The sequence below is a fragment of the Labrus bergylta genome, chromosome 19 (assembly GCF_963930695.1).
Source record: "Labrus bergylta chromosome 19, fLabBer1.1, whole genome shotgun sequence".
NCBI lineage: Eukaryota > Metazoa > Chordata > Actinopteri > Labriformes > Labridae > Labrus > Labrus bergylta.
Genome location: NC_089213.1, coordinates 14,413,752 through 14,431,747, shown reverse-complemented (window position 1 = coordinate 14,431,747; position 17,996 = coordinate 14,413,752). Strand labels below are relative to the sequence as shown.

Genomic DNA, 17,996 nt, shown 5'->3' with positions numbered 1-17,996 from the left:
GTTTTTGACAGTAGGCCTACTTTTTTTAAATCAAAGTTGAACTGTTTTTAATTTTCTCCTTTGCAGAAACTCATTGATGGTGATGAGGACAATGATGATAGTTATTAAAACAACCTGAAAATGTCAGGGTCCTGCTCAAAACCAGTCCGGCATGTCACTGCACGACTGCAGGCGGCTTTGTGCCTGCTCTTGTTGTCTGCTAAAGATACTTGTTTATATGCTTTCCGTTTAGAAAAGAAGTAATTCCTTTTTTTTATTTTCGGACATAGCAGGAGTATAAGTAGTTCCTCCAATACTGCGGCACACCCTCTAAGCACAATCCACAGCTCTTAGAAGTGTTTTTACACTGATGGGTGCCGGCCGAGCGTCTTATTTGTTTCAGATATTTTCCCATGGCAAACAGAGCGAACACAAAGGCTACGTGGTGGCCTGGGGAAACCACAGGGTAGGCGTACATGAGCCTCCATGCTCACTCTCTTTTGAAAATGAAATTTATGGCACCTCATAAAAGCTCTTTTCATGCTTATAAGAACTAAATATAAACTAGTATAAAACAGCAGGGTTTCGCTGAGGCCTTTCAAACTTGACCTGATGAAGCGTTGTGTCCGGCTGAAGGCTGGCAAACTGTCGCTTGACCCAGAAGCCCAGCCCCAACAAGAGTCAACCCCAGAGCAAAGCTGGTGAACTCTGCGGTAGCTGACCTTCTTCTTGCTCTGACTCAGGGGCAACACAAGGCCTTTGTTTTGGTCATTTGTTGACAAAAGGGGCCGGAAACTCCCTCTCCACAGACCTTTCATAGCCAAGCAATCACACAAGCGTTTCTACCATACTGCTCTATCTGTGTTGCAGTTTAATGCTGGTTTACGCCCAGAAAACCCTGCGCAACGAATATTATTCATAATTTATGGTCGGGTTTTGTCGTATGCCTATGATTATGATGGCATATGATTTACTGATGGAAGCTAAAAAGTAAATAGATGGAGTGATGACTGTTATGTAAGGCTGCATTCAGATTTGGGACCTCACTCATTGTGTGTGTTAGCCACTGAGAGACCCACGGCTGGCACAGAGGGCTCCAGCAGCACCCCTCTGGGTCCCTGTGGTCTTCGCCTCCGCACATAACAGCCACTTAGGCCGGCATTTTCCCAGGGTGAGACAACACACCACGGTGGCAGCGCGAGCCACAGAGAGGGCCTGATTAAAGAGTAGGGACAATGGAGGGAGAGAGACCATGGTGGCATTTTCCATCTCTGCCGCTGTCTCCTGGGGGGAGCAAGTATGTGCCGTGAAACGTTTGAATTATCCCAGAATCTCTGGAATTCAGACAGAGGCACCGCGGAGAGGACCCTCGACCAGAGATCAAAGAGCTTTGAGAGGAGTGCGGTGGACTGGTGGTGAAGTCGAGTACATAGGGTATGAATGTGTGTGAGTGTGCATGCGCGCTTGTGTGTGTCAGAAAGACTTTAAACAGATAAAGACAATGTTTGAATTTGAATCACATTTTCCTTTCCTTTACATGTCTAAAGATGGCTTTAAAAAAGCCATGTTGGACTTCTGAGGAGGCAGTGATCATTGAGCAATGAAAATGGCATGTGGTGTGTGTTTGAGTGTGTTGCTGTCCTTTTATCCCTCATGGGATCAGATAATGCAATCATAGCCAATCATTGGGAGTCTAATACAGCGGGCGCCCCTCTTTAGTTTGGAGACGCCACTCTCCTTTTTGGTGGCAGAGGAAGAGGAAGACAAGCGAGCGGGGGAACCTCGTCTCTCTCTTTTTGTCTATCTCTCCCTGTAATTATCACTTAATGTTTTTTGGTGATCTGGAGACGTCTGTCTGTTGCTTCCCTTTCTTCTGTCGCTGGAGAGGAAATGTATCACAGTCTGAAATAAATCTGTGAGTCTTTTTATTATTGTATATTTAGCACCAGAACAGAGTAGTAAATGGAGCCGTCCCAGACCACAAGCTTCCGGTAGCGCAGGGCCTCAGCGCTGCTGCTGTCTCTGCCAAAGCCAAATCCAAAGTTCAAAGCATCCTGTGCTACAGTTAACTAGTTGTCCTCAAGCACTGACCTCAGGCAAGTTTTCATGTCTGAGAAAGACAGCATGCATGGGCCACATGCAGATTCAACAGAATAAGTTCATTACACAAGTTTGCCCCTAAGCAAGCCAGTTTTACAAAAACATTTGTTGTGTAGACTTTTTTTTAACATGTGTGAGAAATGTTGTGTCTATCTCAAGTCTGTATCTCAAGCTTTGTCATGGCAATGTCTTACGTTTGTCTTGTGCTCATGTAATCAAAATGAATGAATCAAAAAGTTGTCTAAAATCATTATATAAAACAACATTTTTTCCATGTAGCCATGCTGGTCATGCTGTGAACAGTCTACTGTTGGAAAAAGACATCCTTGTCTATTTTTCCCCCAGCAGGACAGTGTGCTTCCTAAGGTCAGTGCCACCTAATTACATAGTGTTTGAATACCAGCTAGCTTGTTAGCAAGCTAGTAGCTAGTGAACTAGTAGACTAGTTGCAAAATTAGCTGTGAACATTAAATAATGAGCTGAATGTACTATAAAAGGAAAATAATCAAGTTAGTTGTGATGAATAAGCAGTGAAGATAACTGAAAAGAATCATACAATTGGGAATTAGTTAATGAAATGAAATGTAAGTTAAAAGTATAATTTAAGCTGTTTAAAGCTAGCTAATGGTTTGCTAATGGTTTAAAAGTTGATTTATCTCAGCTTAAAGTTACATTTGGTCAAAAGTAATCAATAAACAATTGCATTTGTATGCTAAATGAATTAAATAGATAGGTATCATGATCTGTTCTTCCTTAGTTTTGTATTTTATTTATTGTAGTGTTTTGATATGATTTGCTGAGTAATGTCGGTATCCCTTTGTTTTCACTCCCCATACTATGGGTAATTGTTAGAAGAACTAAACCATAAAACGATAAATTACATTTATGGAAAATGTTGATCTTCTGCCAACCTAAGTGGTAGGGTCTAATGGATACAGAGCGCAATTAAGTCCTGCCAAATTTGGAAGGGAAAAAAATCTCATGGCTTTTCATTGACTTTGTTTTGTGCCATTGTGCCTCTTACATTGAACAAACTCAAGAGTCCCTTGTGTCGACTACTAAAGGTCAGAAAAATGTCCCTCAGCTGTTGAGGGGAGGGAACACAGAAAAGGACGGAGGTAAAGTACCCAGAATCAATTTGTCATTTGCATAAGAGCAGTAAAGTTGAACTTTTAAAAGAAGAAAAAAGTATATACGAATTCCTACCACCGATTTGTGGGCGCTGCCATATCGCAGTGGCAGCAAAAATGCCACTGGTCTGTAATAATTACATGCAGCTCTTACCTGTTTGTGCTCACTTATAGAGGAATGTTACACGAGATCATTTCATTAATATCCTGGTGATGGACAACTAAATACCATTGATGACTAAGAGAGGGCAGAAATGACTTATAATTATCATATTCTTGTCTCAATCCACCTCTGAAGAAAATCTTCTGCACCGCCAGTGAATGTATGAACATTTTCGCTCCCATGCAGTTTGTGTTCTCCCCGTTTTTTCTCAAACTTAAAATTTGTCCCGACTGTTAGAGCAGCTGAGAACTCCACATGTTCTTCCTGAAGTCCTTTACGTTGTTGCAAAAGGTAAAGTTACATAGAAAGTCATGCTAAGTTTAAAAACGTTAACTTTTTTTAGGAGAGCTCACATTCAAACATGTCTTGGAGGGAGATACTAACAAAGAAATGGCAGCTTGCCATGTTCTGTTTGTTTGCTGGAATTCTATATACGTAGAAGGGCCTTGGTGACCGAGTGGTTAGTTTTCTCACCCCACGTACAGAGGCTGCAGTCCTCGATTCGATTGGCCTGGGTTCAGATCCGACCCCGCATGTCGTTGCCCACTCTCTCTCTCTCTCTCTCCCTAATTTCCGACCATATACACTGTCCTGTCTCTCCAATAAAGGCACAAAATGACTCTATACTGTCAGGATTTGGTCTTATTTTGTTTTGTATTTTGTCCTCTCTGTTTAATAAAGGCACAAAAGCCTTTTTATTTTTTATGCAACCCCCAACGCATCAGCAGGAAGAAAGTGATTTAATTTGACAAGCTGTAGAGGTTGAAGCTAAACTATAACAGGCCTGGTTTGGATCTCTGTTAGTTTACATCATGATCTTTGATCCAATTGTAGTAGATGTCACTTCTGACCGTTCAGTGGGATAATTTTTCCAAGAAAGAAAAATTCCGGAGAAGAGACCCTGAGTAAGACCAATAGAGTTGTGTTTGTCAATAAGTTGCCCCCTTTGGTTGGACGATAAGATAATAATCTGACATGGTGATAACTTTTTTTTTTTTTTTTATTCAGTATAAAAAAAAAAGAACTGATCCAGTAAATTAGTTGACTTAAGTTTGGCGCCAGTAAAGGAAAGAATGCAGAATGAATCCACAGAGTAGTCCATTCATTTTTTTTTCCATTTGTAGTAAAACATTTGAATAACGAAAGCCACAGTTGAGACCAACAAACAAGGTAGCAACTCCCTCAGGAGATGAAAATGATTTTCATTATGACCCTCATCCTTCCTCCATCAAAGTCTCCCTTTCTTTTCATGCACACTCACTGTAATCCTCTTCTGAGAACTCTAAAAATTACCCAGCAGTGTGGTGGCGGCAAGTTTTTATGCTGGTTTTTAGAGGCTTATGTCGGCTCTTACAAGCTGCTGTTGTGACGAGGTGTCAGCCGGATGCCTCCCTGATAAGGTCGTAATCAGAGGTGTAAAGTTATAAGAGGGATTTAAGAAATCGAGAGGCTGTCAGAGAGCAGCAGCCGGGGGGTTCTGTGGTGTGTAAAACCAGGATGGAGCAACATCTTATGGGTTTATGACTGTGAGGGCTCTTTTGAACCGGCCTGACATCCAATTAATCCCGATCTCATTCCAGATCGGAAGCGATGACCGATGCAGATGGTTTCAGTTTTGAATACGACATCTTTGTGTTTGCTTTCCTTTGCTTTCCAGAATTGCAAGTTTCCTCACTGACCAACTTGTCTGACACAAATAGAAAGCTGAAAGAGGAATTCAGCATCAAATGACTGGATGCATAAAAATTAGTCTCCTCCATAAAGTTGAGTGATAGTCAGCTTCCAAGTCAAAACGCTATATGGCAAAACCAGTTTTACGGCTGCTAATATTAGCCGAGTCTTAAAACCCCGGTCATCAAATCAGGCGCAGTTGCATGCATGGCTGAGAGGACACCGCGGATTAACCCTGAACTCTTTCATTTTTTAACTTTCCCTGGTCTCTCAGTCTCTCTCTCTCTCTCTCTGCGCCTCGTAAAAGATTGCGTCCCGAGTGTGATGTGGCTGTGGAGTGCAGTCAGAATGAACTGATTAGGGACGAGGGCCGGCATGCCTTTGAGTCATGGCACCGAATGACATTCCTGCACACTTAAAATAGTTACAGTTGGCTTTTTTCAGGTTTGTTTTTCTCATTGGAGGACTTTGGGGCATCCTCTGCTGGCTTTTTTGGAACTCCAATCATAACCAGATTTTTTGTTTCTCTCTTCATCACCACCCTCCTCTTTTCTTTCATTTTCTTATTAGGAGTTTGTGGAGAAAAAAAAAAATTGGCTCAGCGTGGGAAAGGCAGAATTCTTTTGGGGATGGGTTGTGTTGTTTTAGTGTTGTGCGTATTGTTTTTTTTTTTCGTAGCGCAGAGAGAGAAAAAGTGCCAGTTTGTGCCAAAACCTCATGAAGTACAGATAAAAAGGGGCTGAGTGAGAGGGAGGCCACAACACCACGACAAAGATATGGGCTGTCTAAGCAAGAGCTTTACAAATGACGATCTCCAGGGGGAAAAAGGGGGGGGGGGGGACGAAATAAGGGAGGAATAAGGGGGAGTGGAAGAGGAGGAGGGAGGAGAAGCGGAGGAATAACTGTGGATGTATTGGTGGCAGCAGGAGGAGGAGAAGGAAGGGTATTGGGGGGAAATAACGAAGAGCAGTGAGGAGGGAGGGGGAGCAGATGAGAGGGGGGGAAACATTCCCCTTTGCCCACATTAAAGACATAAAAAAGAAAACAAACAGAAAAACATGTCTGACATAAAGAGGCTGGTTTCCGCGGCGACAGCACAATGGCTGCTTGTGGCTCTCGGGGCCCTCGCCGTCCCGTCTGGGGCTCGGCACCAGCGAAAGTCACCGCAGTCACAGGGCCCATCAGCGTGTGTATGTGTGTGTGTGAAACATGGTGAATGTCATCATGGGCCTAGTACTGTGGGAACGGCCATGAAAGGGACCCCACTCGGAAGCCACAAAAGTTCCTTTCTGCTTCTTCTCTTCGGCTTTTAGCCTCTTTATTTATCTATGTGTAGGGGAGCCGGATGAGGAGGGAGGCTTGCGCTCTCTCTCGCCTCGCTCCCTCTCTCTCTCTCTCTCTCTCTCTCTCTCTGTATGTCTCTCACCCTCTGACAGGGAGCATGACCCATCACTGCAGCCCTCCTGCCCTCCAGACACCTCAAATCACAGCAGCAAATATCTCAAACATATATACTGACTGTGTCTAACCCTGTTTCTCCTGGGGTTTATTCACACCTCATATCAGCTCAATCAGATCATTAAAAACACAAAGCAGCTCTTTGGAAACAGCCTATAGGAACAAACATAGCGTTCTTAGGAATGCCTCGTGTATCCAGGTTATCCCGAGTAAATAGAGGAGACGGTCAGACAGGCAGTGCCACAAGTCCCAGGCATTCCTTATGCGTCTGAAGGGCAGATAATTCCCTCATGGGTCCAGCCTGGACAGTGCCAAGCTACTCAAGTGCCAGTTCCCATGCCAATCCAATTCTGACCCGAGCCACTGAGTCCACAACCACAGGCTGATGACCAGAAAAGACTCATACCAGTCAGAAATCAACTGATTTTTTTTGTTTTGTTGGGAGGATGTCAAAAGAACTTGCATACAGCCTGGCAACATGCAGGGCTCATTTGACCACAGTCAGCCTTTTATATACTCTCTGCAGGGGTAATGGACAGTGAACAAACATTGGATTTTGACTTGTGCTGTTTGTTGACTTCTGATGAGTTATTTTTGGTCAGAAGGATTACGAAAAGCAGTACAGTAAACATAGAAAAGTACAAGAAAAGAAACAAGATTCATATTTAAATTGAAGTCAAGCAAGAATTGACTCAGTAACACTAGTTCTCAAAACTAGAATCCTCTTCTATCTGTAGATGAATGTGAGCGTGAAAGGGTGAATGTGGCATTAGTGTGAAGCAGCATTTTTTGTATTTCCTCTTGACATATCGTAATCCCTTCAGATTTTTAAATTAACTTTTTACAATTGTTATTTAAATTCCTAATGAAAATTCAACATTTTTGAGTGATAGATCAGTTCAAAGGTATTTATCAGTTTCAATTAGATAAGCTTTATTTAAACTTCTTCTCCTTTTTTTTTTATCCTTTCTTAATTATGTATAATGCCATGTCCTCCTTTCAAACGTTTTTATGCCTGATTTGTGCCAATGTGTAATCTCAATTCCTACTTCTGGGCGCTGAGAGAGTTGCAGCAGCTCCGACTCACTTTTTCCTTATTTGTTCTTGACTTGCCATTCACTGCACATAATTCTTAGTAGTCCTGTATAGTTCACCTCACTATTTATATTCTTCTATATATACCTCCTATTGTTATTTGTATTTGTATTCATATTACCTATTCTGTGAATTTTGTATTATCTACTTCTCTGTCTTGCTGCTGCAACGCACAAATTTCCCCCCTGGGATCAATACATTTTTATCTTATATTATATTAATACTGTACACTGTGCACTGAAAAAAAAAAAATGTTTAAATTAGATTGAGGTTTTCACATGTCTGGCAGAATAACGTTGCATTTATATTTATGCATTTATATGCATTTATTAATGGTCCCATTTCCCCAGCTGGGAGGATATTCTTCTGATTTGGAGTCTTAATAAGCTTTAAGTGGGAATATGGAAAGAATGATGCTACAAACTATATTATACTTAATACTGAATTACAGTAGCTCTGGGGCGGAAGCAGCTAAGTCCGTAAGGACTTGGGTTGGGAACCGGAGGGTCGATGGTTCAAGTCCTTTTGCGTACCAATGTATGGAAGTTGGTCTGGTAGCTGGAGAGGTGCCAGGTCACTTCCTGAGTATTGCTGAAGTGCCCTTGAGCAAGACACCGGACACCCATTCGCTCTGGTGTAGCAGAGTAGCAGTCCCACTCTGACATCTCTCCATTAATGCATGTCCACAGGTCCTGTTTGTGCATGTGCATATTGCAGGCCTGTGTGAGAAGCCTCACTCTCAATTTCCCTCAGGGATTAATAAAGTATGTAAAAAATAAATAAATAAATAAATATATATATATATCTCAACCCTACAGCAACTGTTGTGCAGCATAATCCTGTGTAATATGACACCTAGTCTGTGACTGGACGAGTGACAAAAGGGGATGGTTGTGTAAATGTGAAACTTAATTTCACAATTACAACATGTGAATTCAGGACATGAATCTCTAAATATATCTAACACGATTCTTTGTTTGCTGCAGTGTTTTCATTCTTGAAAAAAAAAAAGTTCCTGAAACATGGTTTTATTTTCTGTTGCTAAAAAACAGAGTAGAAATGATCAAAGGCGACCATACAGTGAGACATATCTGATCAGTTATTCAGTTTGACACGAATACAGAGAGAGTCACAAACAAAATGTCCCACTGAGCTGGTTCCATCTCACAGACTTTCAAACAATAGCAATAGTCATGCATCAGATACAATAATTGCAGCTGAGTGTTTGTTCCTTATAAATTGTGGGTATACACTGTCCACATTCATGTGAAGGGATCGCGTGTGTGCTCGTATGAATCCCTTCGGGTCCCGTGTGTGCGTCTGTCCCTGAGTGTTCACACGTTCGTATTGAAGCTGCGCATGTGTGCGTGTGTGTGCAAATTGTAAAAGCATGAGCTTGTTAATTTCAATAAGGGACGCTGCCTTGTTGTGGTTTTGGAGGGATGGGAGGGAGAGGACTTGAAGTGGCCGACCAAGATCGCCAGAAATCTCCCAGAATTCCATTCCACCAACCAGTGCCAGCTTTCTCTCTTTCCTATGTTTCTTACTCTTCTGCTTCTCTCCATCATCTCCACCATGAAAGCATTTTCATAATTAATCTATTTATTTATTCAGTCATTTTCTTAATTACTTTCCACTTTGTGCATGCGACTTGCCTCATGCTGGAACAACTGGGATATGTGTCAGAAACGATGACTGACAGCAGAGTGATTTCATTTCTGAAAAATGTTGATACAGAGAAGAAAGTTGTCCTTTGAAGAGGAGGGTGGGTGGCTGATAAAAATAACAACAGAGAAGAAGTCTGTCTTCTTAAATGTCTCTACTCATTCTGCTTTCTGATGCTCAAATAAGATCCAGATCTGAATTAAGGAATGACGGGTAATGAAAGGATGTGTAGATGGGGGGTTTGTTTTCTGTTCGTCCTGACTCATACTCACCACCACACTATAATCCCCCCTGGTGATGGTCACACTGATTACTGACACTTGGATGTTGCTGCAAAGACACGCACATGCACATGTTTTAAGTTAGACTATTACTTTACACGTATGATATGATAACATGCAAGAAGGCAGGGTTTGGTTACATCTAACATAAGTGAGATGAACATAAAACAAAGGCTGTTGGAACTTATCATCTTAAAAGATACAAAGAAAAAGAAACATCTGGAATAAGAGAAATGAATCAGAATGCACTTAATTTAATTTACAAAAACCTTGTTGCTACACAACATGACCAAAATATGGCAAAAAAGACACTTTACTTCAAAAAACATCAGGCACTCATGCATTGTAGTGTGTTTAAACTAACACGCCCTTCCAGTCTGCCAGGCAGGAAGAGACACACTCAGCTGGGCATTGTGTGGAAGGGGGCATGCCACTTGGCCTCTCTCCTTCTTTCACACAAACATATGCACACACTGCTCGCAGTCAGGCATCGCTCCTAACAACGGGCGCCTGAGCTTCGCGTTTCCATGGCAATCTGTACCAGCAATCTTCCCACGGTGGCAGCGGAACTGAGCGCTAAGCAAGGAGCCGTGTGTGTGCCTGAGTGTGTGTGTGTGTGTGTGTGTGTGTGTGTGTGTGTGTGTGTGTGTGTGTGTGTGTGTGTGTGTGTGTGTGTGTGTGTGTGTGTGTGTGTGTGTGTGTGTGTGTGTGTGTGTGTGTGTGCGTGTGCGCCTACAAGTGTGCTATCTTGTCCAGTGAAGGGCCCAGATGTTCGGACACTCACTGGACTGATTCCTCTCTTGACCCCTCAGTACCTGACCTCATCTCTGTACAAAATGACGCACAGCAAGAGTATAGGTTAGAAAGTTTGGAAGAGTTTTATGTCCAAGCTCCAACTTTGTTTTCTTAATTAAGGGTTAGTTCTTTATTTTTAAAAAGTCACTTTTAAAATAAATAATTCAAAACCTTATCAAATAGTTTGTTTATCTTGTTCCCTTATAGAGCACTGATACGCATTTAAAGTAGATAAACACATAAAATATTAACCAAAAAGTCAAGTTGATAACTGCTCAGCAAAGCAGCTTAAAACAGAATATGGTAGTATCTAAGTTATCAACAAGTTAGAGTTAAAGTTGTAGTTAGCCAAATCAGTCAGAGAACTACAACCAGTTAATAACCAGTTGAAATTTTTAGCTTTAAGCGATTTCAATTATTGAACTAGCAAAAAGGATTCATCCCATAAAGAGTCAAAGTGAGCTAATATCGCGATGGTTGTCAACATATTCACCTTAAATGTAGCCTGAAATGTAGCCTATTATACGCAAAATAATTGTTAATGCCAAGTTGTTCATTAATGCTACTTGATGTTGCTAAAAGTAGCCTTCTTATTAGGCTACTGGAAAAGTTGTAGTAATGCTGCCTTCATGTAGCTACTGTATGGTTGTGACGTTTGTGTGACATTTCAGGGCAGCAAACATGTTGAAAGCTCGGAAACAGTGTCGACAACTGGAACAGGAATGGGGAAACACTGTCAGTATGCTATCAAGCATAGTTTTAGCAATAAGGCTAGCTAGCTAAGCAACTACTCTATAGCCCTCAATCTATTGAACGAATTTAAACTTGAACTACAGCTTTTTATTTTTATTATTATTTTTCTCTTTTCCAGCCAGAGCACTAAAATGCTTGTCATTACGACTGCAAAACTGGGAAGTACAATAAATCGAGGAGCATGTGAAGGCGGCATAAGCCATAAATAAAACTATTGTTAGAAAATTGTTAGCCACACCAGTGAATAAACAGTTAGCCTACTAGCTTAAAGCAATGTAAACAGTTGAAAATGCAAACAGTCATGATTGCTGATCAATGACAGCTGGGTAAAGGGAGCGTTAAGGTCCACCTTTTTTGTTCGCTCCTTCTGTTTTTTGTCTCTCACAATCATTTATAAAAAAAAAAAACTAGCTCAATAACTCCATTCTCCTAAGTCAGCTGTATGATGTTGTGGGAGTCGAGCTTTATGCACTGTCACACACTCACTTTTCACACTCCATCATTCCCACACTCCTCACCTCTCTCCTCCGCTCCCTCCCGCTGCCATTGTTCTACAGCGCAGTGTAATTAAAGGAGCAGAAAGACAATGAAAGAGGGATAGAAAGAAGGAAGGAAGGAGAGCGGGATGAGATTGGAGTCTAATTGACTGAGGATGACTGAGCAAAGGGGGGAGGAAAGATGGGGCTCTGGGGGGGGGGGGAGGGTGACAGGCTGGGGAAGGCCAGATTAAAGGGAGGGAGGAGGGACAGGGAGAAGAGGCGGGGGAGCCCAAACTGGCAACACTGCCCTAACTGCCAAAGTCCTATTTTGTCATTGGGTGGCTGTGACAGAGAGAGGCAGCCAAGAGAGAAATAACAGAGAGAGAGAGAGAGAGAGAGAGGGAGAGAGAGAGAGAGAGAGAGAGAGAGAGGGAGAGAGAGAGAGAGAGAGAGTGAGTGACTACCATTGGATGCCAGTGATAGAGTAAAAGACTAAAGCAGCTTGTGAATTTTCTTAGTTGCCATGGACCCTTGGGGGTCAATCAAGTGGCGCTGCTGACTCACAGAGGAAAAAAACTGAAGGCACATGAAGAAACAACAAAAAAACAACAAGTGACAAGAAGTAACTAAGGACAACAAGGCTTTTTATAAGTAACAGCGCGAGAGAAATCAGAGTAAGGGGCACGCAGGGACAGAGCTTCCTCCAGACGGTCTTCAGTGTGTTCCACCAGGCCATCATCAAACCATCAGTCCAGCCGGTGAGGAAGGCACAGAGACATGAAGAGACCTCACGACTACAGCTCCCCTGACTCGGACACAGACGAGTATATTGACGTGGGGCAAGAAGACGGCTACTGGTGAGCATCCACTAACCACACCTGAGCGTGTAATACATGCACTCCAATCCCACTTTTGTAGACATTTGTATTCAAGTAGGTTTATGTAGCTTAAGACTAAAATGGTTCAAACATATTTGTCTGTAAACTTTCAAGCGTTTTGACACTTAACTGCTGCAATACATTAAGTTGCAAGCACTTTGAAAGATTGCATGAAAAATGAGTGTCTGAGCTCCAACATTATATTGTTTTTATTTTTTATGAGAAAGGAAGTTTAACCTTAATGTTTTGACACACCTTTCAGCAAATCTGAACTTTCTTAATGAAGTTTAACTTCAGGCCTCCATTAGTAAATCTCCCATAGTAAACGTCTTTCATTGCATTTCCTTTCTAATCCATTTTTTAAATTCTATTTTGTATTGTTCACTTTTTATTCTTTCCAATGTGAATTTATGAAGAGGTTGACAATTGTAATTTCAGACATGATGTGCATAGAACGGTTTATAATACAAAAAAAAAAAAAGATGACATCATCGTGTGTAATGCATGGAGTCAGTGTATCATTTGTAAGATATATTTAATTCTGAAAAAAAAAATCTGAAAAACAAACTATTAGTTTCCGTCAAGAACCTGTTCATTTATATATATAAAAAGATTGGGTGGAAATGTATAATTACAAATGATCTTGTTCAGAACCCTTTGATGTTGCATGAAACACAAAAATGAACTGTCAAACTAACTGTGAAAACTTCAGAGTCAGAGAGGAATAATCACACATCAGTTATGCTCAAATATTTCGTTTTTTTTAAACCTTAATAGAAACCATGTGAGAGAAAACAGTAAAAATATGCTTTCTTATAAAGAAGTTAACATTGGTTATTTGGCTTTATTTATAAAAAAAAGTGTTTTAAAAACTAACTTTAAAAGTAACGTATTGTATTTAAGTTGGATTACCTTTAGTTTGTAAAGTGTCAAAAAGGCAAAATACTTAGCAAGAAACACCGTTTGAAAAAATGTTTTAAAAACACTGAAATGATACCGAACACAGCATAAACTCTTTTCTTGTCAATTTTATCAGTCACATTCCTGATCGGGATTAGGGAAAATGTTGAATTAAAGGGAATAACAATAAGAAAGTATTTGTAACAGTGGATCCGAGTATACAAAAAAACACATTCAAAGCTGTACTGGTTACATCACAGGCACTGAACAAGCCAGTAACACTAAAGACGGTTTGGATAAATCAAATTGCTGTGTGACACGCAAACAGCAGACAGTGCCGTCTTTTCAAGCCATCCTCATCAAACATAAACCTAAACAAAAACACACAGCTAAACTGGCAGCCTTCATGTTCAAATCTAATAGAAAGTCAATAAGTCTCTGGTGGGGCAGTTTGAAGGGAACTCTGAGCTGTCAGGCTCTTTCAAGACTGTAAGATGAGCGCTCACAAACAAACACAATCCATATTGAGTGACTGTACTCCGAGGAGCTCCGATCCCAGGCTGCATGTTGGAGCCCCATGCGAGCGAAAGCATCGCCCCGAGGCTATATAATCATCTTTCTAAGAGTGCTTTCACTCAGATGGAAAGAAGAACAGCATGTCATTTTACTGAGACTAATGTCCAGAAATGCATTAAACCAAAAACAATCTCATCTTCCCCTCCTCTCCAAAGCACTTCTTTGCTGTTCTGTGCCCAAAAAACAAATTAGATTGAAAGGAGCTGATGTGCCATCCTGCCTCTGTGTCATATTAGGGAGGGTAATAATAACAATATGCAGGAGAATCAAAGTTACCATGTTTCTCTCTGTGCCAATGTTTCATCTCTCTATTTCTCTCTCTCTCTCTCTCTCTCTCTCTCTCTCTGTCCCTGTGTCTCCATGGTGCAGCCCAGTCACCGGGTCCATGTCTCCTGGCAGCGCCTCACAGATTCTTGCCCGAAAGAAGAGAAGAGGGGTGAGTGGATCATAGGCTTTGATCCTAATCTTTTTAGTCCTGTGGTTGTTTTTTTTTGTTGGCCCTGACTGTCCCTGTGCTCCTCTCGTTGTGTAGGTCATAGAGAAGAGGCGCAGAGACCGTATCAACCACAGCTTGTCAGAGCTCAGGAGATTGGTGCCCAGCGCTTTTGAGAAACAGGTAACAGCTCACAAATCAAGATACATTCAAAAGATTCAATTTCACTAACAGAAGTGTCAAACAAGCATTCATCTGCTGCACTTCAACATACTGTGAAGAAGGGTTTTTTTTTCAGTTTTTCTGTCTGTTTCAGTTATGAAAGACAGAATTAATTATGACAGAATTAATAAGTGATGTAGTAAATTATCCCACAAAAGCAAACTTCTAACTTTTTTTTTCTTTTCTGTTATTTTTAATTCCTGGCATCACTGCTTCTAGGGAGACTTCAAAACAAGTAATTACCTGCTTTTAGGCTGAAAGAGCCTTTGTTCATATTTCTCTAGTGCCAAGTTAGACCATTTGGAGGAAGTAAGACAGGATTATAGAAATTTCTATGCTCACAGGATAGAAAAGGAGAAAGGATGCATCATTTTGGGACACCAAAATTGCCAATAATGAAAGTTTCCTCTCAGTGAATTTAAGTGACATGTTTGCTCATGTTTCCCTGCAGGGCTCATCTAAACTGGAGAAAGCAGAAATCCTGCAGATGACTGTGGACCACCTCAAACTTCTGCATGCCATGGGAGGGAAAGGTGAGATGCCTCATTTTTTATTTTTTTATTTTTTTTGCAAAAAAAAAAGAAGTTTGTTTTCTAGCCCTCTATTTCTGTTGAATGATGAAGTACTTCTTAAAAAAGATCTTGAACCCTCCATAACAGACGAATACTTCTATTCAAAGGGAGCTAGCAATCTGCATTTGGGAAAGGAGGCCTGTTTGGCTGATAAATTATCAACTTAATTTTTCTTATACAAATTATTCATTCTTTTAGAAATCTCACTATAATATTAAACTGAATCAAGGCTTTTCACCTTTTTCAGTAATGTCATGTTTTTCTTCCTATGCATTTCTGTCTTCCTTACTAAAGACCTTATCAATCAGGTTTTTGTTTGTACTTCTGAAAGTAATATTTCTATTTATCAAAAATATTTTATCTGCTCTTTTTTTTAGCTTTATCTGCTCAAATTTGGAACATCATTTTTGCAGACTGACTGCATGTCACTGCTGTTCTTCAGTACATGACTCAACTCTTTTTCTCTCTCAGGTTATTTTGATGCGCGGGCCTTGGCAGTCGACTACAGGACACTGGGCTTCAGGGAGTGTGTTGGAGAGGTGGTGCGGTACCTCAGCTCCCTTGACGGGGACTCCCCAGACCCTGTAGGAGCCCGCCTGGTCTCCCACCTTTCCCACTGTGCAAGTGAGCTTGACCCTCTCCTCCTGCAGTCACCCCCGACCTCTGCCCTGCCCTTCCCTCCTTGGCCGTGGCCGTCTTTCCATCAGATCTCCCCCGCCTCGCCGGCCTCCACCTCACCTGCTTTCCACGGGCGTAGGGATCTAGCCCTGCTGGGGAGCTACCCCTCACCAGCCTCTCTCCGCCTCGCTCCCCTGGCAGGCTGCCAGCAGGGCGCACCACCGCTTCTTGCACATACAGCTTTGGCCACTGTCCACAGGATGCCCTCCCTCGCAGCTTCTACAGCCCTGGCCCCCTCCAGACCCACCCAGCCCTCCCCTCACAGTGCCACCAGGGCCTCGCCTCTTCCTCTCCCCACTCCTTCTTCTTCCTCTTCTTCTACGTCCTCCTCTAATACGTCATCATCTTCTGCCCCTCTCCAAGTGTCCTTCAGACCATTTGCACCTCTGGGGTCTCCTACAGCCCAACGCAGGGGCTTGAGTGGATCAGCCAAGTCAGCCCAGGGATGGGGGACTGAAATCGGAGCCTTCTGAGAATCGACTCTCTCTTTGTGTGTTTTTGTTGTTGTTTGTTACAAATGAACATTTGTACAGCGGACATGGAGCTCCCATGTGCAGCATGTTGTGAATAAGATACCTTTGGAGATAAAAGTTTTAAACTTTGCTGATTGTCTCTGCTTTCGAGGGACTCTAAAAGCCATATCAGACTGTGGGAGGAATCTCAGATAGTCACAAACAATCATGTTTATGGAATTATGGAATGTGAGGGGGAAAAAAGGAAACTAAAAGTCATTCATGATCTTTTTTTGTTAAATAAACAACATCAACAGAGCCATATATATATATATATATATATATATATATATATATATATATATATATCAACCCATAGACGTTGAGTTTTTACTGATCTTTAACTGTGATATTTGTTTTTTTGATTTTAGAACATTTATACATTTGATTACGTTTAAAATTTTTGAAGAATGTTTGACAAGTATCTCTATAAAGACAAAGAAGTGCCTTGACTTTATTCTCATCTTTTCTCTGTGTGTTTCTTACTGTTCAAACAAATGGAGAAATGTTCTTCCACTCACACTATGTTCCATCAACTCAGATGGCAAAGGAATGTTTGAAGGCTACATTTATTATCCGTTTTAGTCATGTCTGCAAACACTGCTCACATGTTCCCCAGCCATAACCCCCGCGGTATGAAAGCTGTCTCCAGTGATGGCTGATGGGAGCTGTGGTCTTGTGGCTGCAGAGGATAAACATGGTGGGAGCTGGTGATGTTTTTGGGATGCCGCGGCGAGGCAAACAGACCCATCACTTTGCCCTCTAATTGGCAGTCCCCTGTAATTAACTTTACCCTCATATCAGGCCATGTATCTTCCTCTCCTCTGTTGTCTCTCTGCCATTTCTCTTTTCAATCTTGTGGTACACCAGCGGATATCTTCTCTCCCTGTTTGTCTGCGCCGCTGTCTCCTCAACAATGGACAGCCAGTTAAAGACGAGGGCAAAAGGGAGGGATGGAGAGACTGAGCGAGGGGAAAACAAAGAGAAAAAGATCTGAAGGGCTGTGGTTGGGTGACTGATTCGGCGTAGACGTTCAATAACAGGCTGGGAGGGAGGGAGGAGACGGGGTTAAGGGGAGATGAGAGGGATTGTCAAGGTTTAAAAGGACAGGAGAATGAGTGTGAATGTCAGAGAGTGGGCCAGCACGTTGAGGACGTAGAAGAAAACTCCTGAACAATGATGAATGACAGTTGCAACAAGTTTTTTTTTTTTTTTCCTTAAGAAGACCAGCATAATTGTGCTGTGTTTCACCAAAACAGCTACGCGGGGATGAGAGGGCAGAGAAGAGCTTGTGTGTGTTTACAGCCGAGGGACACTTTGATCTACTTCAGGATGCAATGTCTGTGGTCTGTGGTCCAAAAATGTGTGTGTTCCACAAAGTGCATATTGTTTATTCGAGTGAGTGTGCTTGTGTGTTGCTTAGGCTAGCCTCATGTGCTTGCTGCCCAGTGTGTTTGTGTGTGTGTGTGTGTGTGTGTGTGTGTGTGTGAGTGTTTTGTTTATGTCCTGTGTGAGTGTGTGCATATAATATGAGTCTTCTGCGCTGGCGTCAGGACTGAACCGCGGTGGCGGCATGGCTCTCGTGCAAGGTCCGGACGGCGGTCGGACGGACGGTACGGTGGTGGAATGTTTGTGAAGGGTGCGTGTGCACACTGC

General features: G+C 42.0%; 1 protein-coding gene across 1 annotated transcript; it reads left to right on the top strand.

Annotated features, from left to right (window-relative positions):
• Positions 1–11,907: 11,907 nt before the first annotated feature.
• heyl (hes related family bHLH transcription factor with YRPW motif like) lies at positions 11,908–16,792 on the top strand. The gene is made up of 5 exons (XM_020643182.3): positions 11,908–12,426; positions 14,293–14,359; positions 14,456–14,539; positions 15,030–15,111; positions 15,622–16,792. The coding sequence occupies exons 1-5, from the start codon at positions 12,347–12,349 to the stop codon at positions 16,299–16,301; spliced, it is 993 nt and encodes a 330-aa protein (XP_020498838.1). The 5' UTR covers positions 11,908–12,346; the 3' UTR covers positions 16,302–16,792.
• Positions 16,793–17,996: the final 1,204 nt, after the last annotated feature.

Excerpts from the sequence above, each read along its gene's own strand:
- heyl (XM_020643182.3), top strand. The coding sequence starts at position 12,347 with ATGAAGAGACCTCACGACTACAGCTCCCCTGACTCGGACACAGACGAG. Across the intron at positions 12,427-14,292 it reads GGGCAAGAAGACGGCTACTG|CCCAGTCACCGGGTCCATGT; the intron begins GTGAGCATCCAC and ends TCCATGGTGCAG. Across the intron at positions 15,112-15,621 it reads GCATGCCATGGGAGGGAAAG|GTTATTTTGATGCGCGGGCC; the intron begins GTGAGATGCCTC and ends TTTCTCTCTCAG.